The following is a 12,337-nucleotide window of genomic DNA, read 5'->3' on the forward strand; positions in this document are numbered from 1 at the left end:
GAAGAGAAAAGAAAACTTCATTCGAAGATGCAACATTAAGTCGATATCTGTTGAAAGAATATATCGAAGTGAAAGGCTCTTAAATATTTCAAGGGTACTTTACATTCTATTTTGCAACAAAAATTTCGAACTTTTATAAGTTTATTTATCTGTACAAATATATACAATATGTATGTGAAAGTTCGAAATTTTTGTATTGCTATCGTTTCATCGAAATTGCTGTCGTTCTTGATCGCGTCATGAATCTTATTTAAAGACGAAATCTAACAAATATGGTATTTTTAAATTGTAAAGCTTCCTCGAAGTACCTAGGTATCTTGCACTTCGACAGGAGAAAATTCGGGATTCCGCGTTCGCGTTATTAAGTTATCTGAGTTTTTTACGATATTTCAGATTTACTTAGCAGCATTCACACTGGCGCGCTCCGGCGCGCCGCGGCGCAGCGTCTATCGTAGTTGTAATTCCGTAGAAATAGAGATTAATTTGGAGAAATTCCGACCACGTTATCCTAAGCTCGTGGGATTCACGAAGATTACGCCGAAAATGAATGTGGTATAGCATCGGTAACCTCTGCAACACGAGACACACTCTATCCCTTAGTACTTATATCGAGATTCGTTTTATTAACTTCTTATAGACAAACTAAGTGGATTTTTCACGCGCAAACTTTTATTTCCCTTGAACAAATATTCTAATATTTGACTTAAAGAACAGTTTTGTACGAATGACAGAATCTTTCGTCGTATCACAAAATTTTTACAGAATTTTTCATCATCGATCACTTTTAGAATAGCAAAAAGATTAGGCTCGGGCATAATTGACTCGATTAATGTAAATGCCTGACTACGTACGGCTAAATTCACTTCAATTGATAATCTGTTTGTTCGATAAAAACTTGATGGAAAAGAAATACGGAAGAGCTGAGGATTTTACGATTATTTCGAACTCTGAAACTAATATTCTTTTATTCTTCCTTGAACTTTAGCGATAAATCGGAGATACTCCTCCAAGTTTTCTGCCCGTTAAGAAACATCGAGTATTTTTCAGTGAGTTTATTTTGCACCGTAATGTTCGATTCTTTCTAGAGATATAGGTAAAGGAAGGAGTACATTTCCTTTGAAGATTGATTTATCGAGAAACGTATAGCCGAACCACTGTTATATTTCCAATATTCAATGGAACACGTTCCATAAAATACATCGCCAATGAATCACGTTCCATTAGCAACGTTCCTTTAACTCACGTTCATCCAATTGATCCTTAACGCGGGATACGCGGGATTCGCCTCATGAATAGACTCGAGTTCATGCAGAATTTTCCCTGTAACGTGCAAGATCCTTCGTGAATTGATCGAGTCCTCTAATGTATTGCCTAACATGGAATTGAAAAATTGTTACACGAAAGATGAAATGTTCCCTCGTCAGGCAAAATAATTCAGAATTGGTTGTAATTCGTTAAGTTGCATTTACGAACCAATTATTTTAGTTGAAATTTCTATTCACTAATTCTCGATACGCATGATGTTCATTTTTCGTGTATTTCACCACTGTTGAATTTTTTATTTTTATCGCTGAAATATTATATTTATCACATTATCATTGGAATGGCAGCTATCTACCGATTTATCAAATGAAATTGTAAATAAACAAATATAAGGAAAGTCTGAGAAAAAATTGTCCGATCAACCAAACCTTCGAATATTTTTGTGAACTACTGTATACGCACCAATCGAACAAAAAATGAAACTAATATCTATAAGAAATCAAGGTGATTCAATATCGAGAGTATCTCGGAGGGTTCGACGTCGATGTTTTTCCGGAGAAGCTGAAGGTGTTCCACTTGGTGGCAATAACTCTCGCCTGCAACGAACTCCCGGAGGAAACAATCTTTATCCCGAGAAAAGCCCTTTGCTCTACATTTAAACGACGAATGATAAAACGAAGCTGTTAAGAGGATAGTTCTCTCGGGGCCTCGAAAGAAACCGCTAAAAGAAACGGTCTCCGTTTTCACCGATTCTCCCGAGTACTTATCACCGTTTGTCGACGAACGAAAAAACAGTTACACCACAACAAGCTGTAGACCGAGGGATAAACGTCGTGCCGACGAAAGAGTCGAGTTATTTGCCGATAAATGGATTAGCTGGGTGGGCGACGAACGAAACAAAACTACGCAAAACATCAGCGTCGGAAGAGTTAAAGGTTTAGGCGAGAAAAAAAGTAAAAAATAAGGCCAGAAAATGTTTCAGAAGCGTTGCAAAGCTGGTCGTACTCGTTTTTTCCCTTCCGCGCTAGTTAGTCGATTTGTAGGATTTTTGTTTCGCGCGCTTCCGCCTGGGATTACCGCCATTACGTTTCGCGAATGTTTTTCCTAGCTCGCTTTTGTACCAAACACATACGCTAGAATTTCTAAGGGAGGAAAAGGTGTCGAGGACAGGAGAGAATACTCCGATCCTCGTGTTTCAAAGCAACGGATATCGTTTAAAGGAAAGACAAAGATCAGAGTTCTGACATTTAACAGAATCTTTTGGCTAAAGATACTTCCAATATCGCTATCTTTGCATCAAATTAACCCCAAGCGTAGCTCGAAGGCGTTCACCATTCAATGACCATACAAAGATGGTTGAAGCTTTCGAGTTGAAGAAAATTCTAAAGGAAACGTGCTACGTGAGTGCTCGAAGGAAAAGTATCTCTTACAATCTCGAAGATGGCCTCGATTTTTTATAGAGGTCATCCTCTTTCAGATCTGAACTTAGTCTGGAATAAAACTCGGCATAAAAATATCCAGAAATAGAAGCTTTTCCACTTCTCGGGTTAAGACTACCGAACGACATTTGATAGTCTTTTTAACTATTCATAGTTCGCTCGAAATTTCCCTCCGGTTATGTACTTTAGCTAGAGGCAAGTATGGTCGGAGTTAAAAAGGGTGATTTTTAAAACGGTCCTGACCCAGAACTGCCGGTTATTTGCCATACACGGTTAATAGTTGGATCAATTAGCGACTAAAAGCGATGAATGAGCTGCTCGTTGATAGCAAAGCCACACGTTGACACGAAAGCGGCGACGTTTCTATTACCTTGGTCTCGCCTGTCGCAACCGTAAACGTCCGGATTGCAGATAGCAACGCCCCTGGAGGAGTTTCCTTCCTTGAGGAAATTGATAACTCCCCGTTGCACTGGACGCGGCGATTTTTCAACGACAAGAGGACAGTATCTCGCCTACCGTCCTTGCGCGGCTGCCGATTAATACTCGCGTTTCTTCTAATTAATTATGCAAAAGAATGAAACGGAGATGGATAGTAGCGACCTGGATTCTTGAAACCCTATAAATAACACTCGTAAGGGACGAGCGATTCGAAGTAACGGGAAAAGGGTGGATTTGGTGGAAATTGTTCGTGAAATGAAGATACATGGAGGATAGTGTTTTACTTTACGCCCGATGTGTTTTTTCGGTACATACTATTTGAATTTCTCTAGATTACGGTTCTTTCGTGTTATTTGCTAAGAAAAAGAAAATTGGAAATCTCAATTGGATTTTCTTGTCCAAGGGACACCGACAAAGCTGAAGGCTGACTGTAGTCGTTCGATTTCTCTGCGAGTGTGTTGACTATAGAGAAATAAAACTTTCCGGGATGTCTCGTCACGATTGTACTCCTCGAAATCTTGTTTTCATTTCATGGAGGCATAGCCGCTTTAGGCGAGATGCCTTTGTTCACCGTTTGATCAGGTTTACGAACAAGAGAATCGACTTTCGTACGCAGAGAGAGAAACATCTCAACGAGTAAGTTTTATTACAGCCCTGGATAGCACGAGACATTTTCTTCCTCGACAAGAAGCAGCGTTAATTTCACTCAAAGTACGAATGGTATCAGATGCAGAGCCGGGTTAAATCCTTCGTACTAGCTACCAGACTTTTAAACGAAACTTCCTAGCTGTAACCAATATGCACGGTGCATTTATATACATGTTGCTGGCCCTTGACATGGTCCTACATGCGGCCCCTCTTAGTTTCGAAGCATCGATCAGCAATTAGTAAACGAGTTTGCTTCGCCTCTCGGTTCGCAAGAGAACTCGAAGAATTCGCTGTTAGGCGTACGATGGACTCTCAGGATGCAAATTGCCCGTGTCGAGCCATCCAAAACCGCTTTTATCACTTTATCGCGCTATAAAAAATGATGTGATTTAATAATTATTGCGCTATGGTTTAAAGTATATGTCGGGGAAAAGGACAAAAGATATATTTTGATAATTAATTAGGATTATTTTGTGGGATTTAATAGGAGACGTAATAGATCGGTTTGCCGATATAATAGGAGGACACTTGTCCTTCGCACGAAAAGAATAGCAGGGTCAGCAGTTTCTAAGTATATTGGCATGGAAAGGTGAATCTTGATCGCGAATTCCGCCCACCGTGGCGAAATCGATATTTAACGAACCACTCTGCTCTGGCCGATCGTGTCTGACACATTGAACGTCGATTGATTTCCAGGTGCTATATTCACTCATGACCAAAAGGATAGCAGTACAGAGTTGGCCTTCAAGTATGCCGTGTACAAGATCAACAAGGAAAGGCTTATCCTGCCGAAGACGACGCTGGAGTACGATATACAATACGTGCCAAAAGATGACTCCTTCCACGCGTCGAAAAAGGGTAAGTGATCCATCGATTAAATATCTTTTTACATCGATACGTGTATGAATTCTGATTTCTAAATTGTAAGTTTCTAAGCCATAGAGTAATGTGTACTTGTGTTTCTTTGTAATTCATTAGTAAGTAATTACTTTGAAAGTAATTAGAATATTTCAAGATGTGAAATAAAACGGCATGTCATTTTTCGTTGAAATGCTCTGCCCATTATGGATTATCTTATTCAATTTGTAGTATACATTTTTCCATAGTAAAATTTAATATCCACTGCCACGTTGATCCTCCTACTCGTCGGCATTGCTTTGTATCTCGTTACTTAAGGACGACAAAATTCAAAACGCCGGAGGAATGGATAGGAAGAGATATTAAAGGCAACGTGAAAATTGTTTCCAAGCGTAAGCCGATGCCTTCAGGAAAATTTATCACCACGGCGTTATAATAAGTTGACCAAAGGTAATAGCTTTGGTCGTGGCGTCGTTATTAACGTTGCATGCAAGTTATTTTATTCTTATCGACTGGAAAATTTACATTATCGATAATTAATTTTGCAGTATATTTTATAGAGCGATGTATCTTTTAAAAAAAACTTTATCTTTTTCAACTATTTAACTTTTTTCTGATTGCGATTCATGTAATAAAAATCAAAGGCGAAATCACGCTGGAGCATAGCAGTAAAAAGGAATTGTAAGATACATAGCCCCATTTCGCGTAATTATTACGTCGGCGCATGCATCTATTCAGTCTTGGTTTACGATGTCATCGGATTTACATCCTCTGAGTCTAGTCTTTTCCAGGAAGAAGATATTATCTGTGACTTTGTTGCACTGATAAATATCAAGGTATCAATAAATCAGGGTATCAAACGTGATAGATCAAATAAAAGGGGCATTCCGTCGTTGGAAAATCCACGGTGAAATTTAGTATTTACCGGGTAATCCGTCAGCTGTGCCGTTTTCATCGCGCTACGTGTCCCACGTAAATGTAGTCTCTGTAGAAAATCAGATCAGTGGATTTACTCTTTTTCTTTCTACTAAATCGTCTACCGTCCCGTGCAGCAAACAGATGGATCAAGTTCCAGATCGATGTACTCAACGTATCCTATCCACTATTGACTCGATTTCACTCTAGTCGAATTATTTCATTCTGATTTTGTGTAGCAAAATAGTAACCATTGATTAGTATTCTGTGTGTTTTCCCTCTTGTTTCTTAAAAATTGAATTTTGGAATGTGAAAAATGAAAAACGTGAGATGCAATATAGAAACATTAGCTGTTTCTGTATTACAGATTCGCTAAAATCGTTGACAAAGCAATTCCGCACTTCTTCAATCAACCAGAAAATCTAACACACGGATTATCTGTACAAAGTACTAGTTGGTCCATGGCCACAAGCCAGCGAACGCTTGTTCCACAATAGCCGTGACTTTTCTTTCGACGTCGACAATGACTGTTGTGGAAGCCCTCTTTCAGCATCATAGATTCTAATCACCTTTCAACTTTGGCAACATCACGAAATACCTTCGGCACTGTCATATCATCAGTCTGTTTTCGATGACGATGAAAATATAATTTTCTTATCCAAATTTCCAAGCGAAACAGTGCCATGCTCGGTGAGTTATTGTTCGACAGTTGATTTCCTATTCACCCAGGTTTATGAGTCTTTCTTTACTGCCGACAATGAGCCCTCTTACAAAATTCCTCCTTTCCAGTAACTTTACGAAATCGCCATCACCAATCTGTTTTCGATTACGATAAACACATATTCTCTTTAACTTAATACGAAATGCGAACATCATTGGAAACGGTATCGAGGTTAAAACCTTCTCACGTGAGAAATCTGTCGAAACGAAACGGTGTCATATTCGAAGTTACTGCTCGAAGATTCCCCCGACAGTTGGTTTTCCATTCACCGGGTTCGAGCTCTTCCGCTTACGAGGTCTTTTATCGTTTCATCCGCCTCTTTTAAACGACATCACTTCGAGCTTGGTATCGCTAAAGACAGGCCTGGAGATACGGGTTTCCACAAAACCGCTTGTAAGGCTCTCGAGAACAAGCGAACAACGCTGCGCCGACCTGCTACGGCCACGGTTGTATGCATGCAAATGCGCACACCTGCCGCCGAGATGAAGCTTGTAGAACCGTTTGTTTCGCGTAAAGCGTTATCTGCTCCTGGCCGTGGGCGTTTTTATGTTTTTACGGTTATGTGCATACGTGCCGGTAAACGGTGACCGGTTATCGGTAGCAGAACCGATACACTTCGCACTGAGGACGAGTCGAATTCGCTGGTCTATTCGATTGTTGTGCCTCGGTGGCGGTGTTATTAGAAAATTACGGAAAATCGAGCCTCGTACAACGAATTTCAAGTAGCTCGAGGAATACGCGTGAAATTGATGATTATTGTAAGAAACGAATACCGTTAGAAGGAGATTCAACAAATCAATCGATTTAAGAAAGAGAAATCTGCTGGCTATGTACTAATACTACTATAGCTGTTCTCCCACACTGGAGGAATTTTTATTGAAACGAGTACTAGTCTTATTTCGATATACAACTTCTTATCTGGCCTCTAATATTTCAATATTTAAGATTTTGCGTTACGAGGAAAATATTGTTCCAAAGAAGAAATTTAAAGGACCTAACAGAAGGATTCTAATAAAAAAAAGGCACAAGGTTGCTAGCTTGACTTACCGACAAATCTCGAATAAGATAAATTAATAAGAAACATTTTGACAATGGGGTTAGATAGGACCATTTCACATTTTACAAGAGACGAGTATCTTTTCTTGAAATAAGTTGTCAGATTGTAAACGCACAATTAGATTTTGATACGAAGAGGAAGTTACGTATACAGACGAATGGTAACGAACGTGGTACAATGAACGGTTGGATAGAGCAGAAGAAAGCGGGACTCGGTACAACGTCACGTCTTGTCACGTGTTCGAGAGCATCTCTTGAAGTCTCTGTTCTCGATGCCTTGCACGAATAAAGACCCTCCATGGTTGCTTCTCAATCTTCAATCTTCCGCACGGAGCCTTCTCGGCCGTGAACATGTATATTTGCATCTTCTTCTAAGAGAAACTCGACCGTGAACCATTTTACGTAACTTATGCGCATCTATAGTGTCTTATAAATATGCCGTGGAGAACTGAGTTTCTGGCGCGCATGTAATTTCCTCTTTGAGGAGCTCTGGTATATTGCAAAGGCATATTTTTTAACTTTCACTTTCTCTTTCTTTTCGCAAGACGTTTTACGCTCGATACTAAACAGATGTGCTACAAGCCCAGGCACATTTTCCAAGAGTCATATACAGTCACCCCGGAAAGTACGTTAATTATCTTTCATTTAAACTTGTACCGGGAGCGTTACCTTACTTTACAAGATTATATCTTGTCGGTAATTCATCCACACACAAGTTGACAGCGCCTGTAGGAAAGATCCCGTACGGTTGCCAATGTTCCCCGGTCACGTTCGCACGCTCATTTAAAAAAAAAAGCGCTAAAGACGAAATGGAATGGAAGTGTGAAACCATCGCTTTTAAATTTTCGCTGTTGTTGTCAGTCAGCCCTCGCGGAAGCTAGGTCAACCTCGAAACAACTGCGAATCTAGCGTAAATAAATCAGTCGAACAGTAACATTTAGTACTTTTCCTCTTGTGTGAAATGGTCCCCCGAGAAGGTTTTAATTAGTCGATATATTAGTCGGCAAATATGCCGCAAAGCTCGACACAAGTCAACAACGAGCATAGCCGTATGTAGAATCTTATAAACATTAGTAATCTCTGTTAAACCACCGCTTAAATGAAGAACATATTTTTTCCTTTCTTTAACGTTGAAACAGTCGAGTAATTAGCTTTTCTTCTGTTTTGTTTCTTCGTGAAAAATATAGCTTCGACTGTTCTCTCGTTGGTTCGAGGCAGAGGCATTTCACGACCGGAAGCTAGCAGTCGCGCCACCGCGAAATCTGCAAATAATGGAGCCTACGGCTACTCTCAAAGGTTTGAGGCTGGGATTAAACCGAGCGGATTTGGCGATCGTATTTCAAAGCCGGGTCAACGACGTTCGTGCAGCCGCTGCTCTTTTCGCGATTTAAGCTTCGCTCTGAACAGCATCTGCGACCCTGTCGCGGCGGAATCGTGCTATCGCCGATGCTATTCCGCTTCGTAATTCTCTATATATACTGGTTAATCGAAAATCAACACCTGAATCCTATAGTTCAGTGAACGATTCCTAGATTTCAACACTTTTAGCTTCAGATTAATATAAGTTCGTACGATATTAAACAAAGGGTGTGAAAGATACAGTATCGAGAACAGATCAGTGAATTTTATACTTTAACAACGTCATTTTGTTTAACGACGATTTTTAGTTTCAATCTTTTCTGTAACTCGTAATTCGTGGCATGTTTACCAAAAATTTTAGATTTTAGATTTTAGAAGAAAAAAGCTTTCCGTTTTCTCACGTTACCGGAATGTTGCTCTTTTATCGTAACGCAAACCACAGGGAACGAACAGACGACTATAGTATCGTTTTTCTTTGGATTTTGTTCCTTTCCTTTTATCAGCAAACTTAACTTAGACATCATAAAAAATGCTATTTTCGTTTCTTTTTCCCTTGCGAAAATTTTTACCGAAAGTCGATGTTGATTTCTCAATTCTTTTCTTTTCGATTAATTACAATTTTTGTCGAATCTTGTCAAGAAATTTGTAACTAACGATATTCCAAAACTAGGTTGATAATCTGATTTTATGTCAACGAGAATCATTATTAAGAATCAGACTCCAATAAAGTCAAGTTCATTGATATCAAATTCCGATCGAACTAGTTCGATTTGGATTTCTGACTTCGACAATCTTGGCATCTAGCATTCTTGTTATCAAAATTTACTTCCGCTATGGCACTCGACGACGTGCATGGAGAAATCGCTTTATCGACAATTTTCGAATTCATCTTGTGTGCACTCTTGCTTCGAATGGATACGTCTCTTTCGTCAGTTGATTTCACTGGGTATACAAGGAGAAGATAAGCGGAAGGCGAGGAAAGGATGAACAGAGCGAACTTGCAGATCAGGTACAAAAGGAAGGAAATGTTTGCTCTTTGCACCAATTCACCCGTGTGTCTTCCGACTGTGGGAAATAAATTTTTCTTCTAGCGTAATGAAAATCACCGATTTTTTAGTTTTCGTAGCATTTTTCCAGATTTGTAATACTTTAGGGAATTCTCACATTTTTGGAGATTTAAGTGATATTTCCATATAGTTCTCATTGTGATTTATCTGGTACAAATTTTATACCTTAATCGTAGTACTTTTAATAACAACTGTATTGACATTTGAATTGAGAATTTTAACACTAGAACTACCGATAGTTAACACAAAGCTGTTTCTACCACAACCAGTGAAAATGACTGGTTTTTAAAAAATACGTAATAATAGAATATTTTTATATTTTTCGATTTATTACTTTCTTACAGAAAGAATTCCATGTTATGTAGTACATTTTTGGTATTATTAATCCAGCTGGGACCATGATCCCTAAACGAGGATTAACACATTTATAAAATTGTTGAACCAGTCGTTTTGACTGGTATGGTATTTCTAGTGTTAGCATCTAGCGATCTAGCGATCGATCCGGAATTTTCCTGATAATTGATATCGTCATATCGAATGATACGCAGTAAAAATTTTAAAAACATGTGGGAAGTTATACGAAACGAGGAAATTGGTTAATTGAGATTCCATAAACAGATTGCAGGACCCTTAAGCACCAGTCATTTTGACTGGTATTGGTATAAGTAGCCTTGATATAAAATTATTTTCAATTTGAGTACATAAAAAACAAAATAAAATTCATTATATTATTCTTTTAGTTATCGTTACGAAAGTCATTACGTCATTGCGAAAAAAAGATAAAACATAAAGTAGGAATTTTAAAATAAAATTATAAAACCAGTCAATTTCACTGGTGTGGTAGTTCTAATGTTAGTGACAAGTTCCAACTGAGGTGATACGGGGTGTAGTGCGTTAAATAATCACACGGTGTTTAGGTCAATAATATATTTATTAACAAGTGCCTTCTTTTGATCGCGTCATATATCGCTTTCAGTTTCGTTAGTCGATCTCGCTGCGCGGTTACAACTCTCAATACCCCCACTAACCACGCGTTTGTTAGACGTCCGCGACCGTTGCCACGCACGCCTTCTTCTCGAGCATTCAACGGAAGGACCTTTAGGATACTGATGGCTCATTAGGCGCTTCGCTTCGACGATATACATTGTTAGTAGAAGAAAATTCCGACGATGGAAATAGCAGTAGGAACGCACAGAGAAAAGAATTCCAATGCTTAGAAGAAGCATAACAAGAATACCAGATTAGTAACATCAACAATTAATAATATACTACACTTTTAGTACTCGTTAAAGAGAAAATTTTAAAGAACCAGGAGGAAGATACCTGAAAGGGAACCAGGATTGAAAACAATCAGTAACGCCATAAAGTTGAAAGACAGACGTCACAGAGACATTGATATAACATTGGAAAAGTAGAGTAGAAAGTTCTCAGATGGTGTGATATTGATTTCACGGCAGGCGAAGAGATTTAACGCACAATTACTCTGATTGAACGAGGTTGCTCTAGTGGTCGGGGGTTGGTCTGGAGAATTGGCGACATCAAAGGACAAACTGGCACTCGCCACCTCGTTAAGGGAGTTGAAAGGAGAGCCAACAAGGGCTGGACACATCCACGGAAAGGATACACGGTTCCATGTGCGTCTGCAACGGCCGCGAGTCATTGTTATCTGCTTCCAGTATTTCTCGCCGGTTCGTCCGCTTCGAAGTGAACGTTCTCCTCTTTATCTGCCAACTACGTTTCATCTTGATGAAACTGTGCTTTACGAGCAAATTGTTACTTCCAATAAGTCTCATTCTTGATTGAATTTAGCGGTGTTTTAGGGATTTTTATCGCGCTACTTCTGAATGACCGGTTTGACACATCGAGCGGTGTAATTAGGTATATTGAAACAATTTAAAAATATAAGAGAATAACGTAACATGATATAACATGATACGACACAACGCAGAGAAAATAATCATTTTACTATGGTATCGCATAATAAAACTCGGAAATTGCTTGCAAAGTTTGTTAATCTTAAAGTTACATGGCGCTCGCTATGCAGATCATTTTACTTGCAAATTAAAAATGTTTCTATTATAAATGAACTATAGCGAGCATTGTGCATAACCGTTATCGTTTAGATAATAACTTACTGCAAGGTTCACCCAAAGACAGTTTGTTATAATTCGCATCGGTTTTCATCTGAGGCTATTCTTACTTGCAAACAAAGAATGGCAAGTGATTCTCATCCACGCAACGACTACGCCGCAACAGACTGAATAGTCGATTGTAACCGATTAACGCTCGAGGAAATTCAGTGAAAAAGATTGTACATCGACATTTTAATGAATCTTCCTTTGTGAAACTGGCATGTAATTTTAGCCATAGAATAACAAGCGACTGACACTGAGTGTGGTAGACACTCATTTCGTGCTAATTACAATCGCTTCGTATATTTTCGAAGTTATTTTCACGCAATTTCTCCTATTCAACCCATATATACCGTATTTTGAATAAAAATTCTAAAGTATCATTTTCAAAAATTCCTAATGAGCTCTATCCTGAGAACCTTCGAATTCATAATTACGCAA

The 12,337-nt window shown here is 38.9% G+C and overlaps 1 protein-coding gene across 7 annotated transcripts in view; it reads left to right on the top strand.

The window, feature by feature from the left end:
- The window catches only part of LOC126913996 (glutamate receptor ionotropic, kainate 2-like), a 113,678-nt gene that overhangs the window by 30,814 nt on the left and 70,527 nt on the right, over positions 1-12,337 (top strand). For all 7 annotated transcript variants that reach the window (XM_050717351.1, XM_050717353.1, XM_050717352.1 and 4 more), the window contains exon 3: positions 4,485-4,646. In XM_050717351.1, coding sequence (XP_050573308.1) covers positions 4,485-4,646 — 162 coding nt within the window. The remainder of the gene's footprint in view (positions 1-4,484; positions 4,647-12,337) is intronic.

The sequence above is a fragment of the Bombus affinis genome, chromosome 3 (assembly GCF_024516045.1).
Source record: "Bombus affinis isolate iyBomAffi1 chromosome 3, iyBomAffi1.2, whole genome shotgun sequence".
NCBI lineage: Eukaryota > Metazoa > Arthropoda > Insecta > Hymenoptera > Apidae > Bombus > Bombus affinis.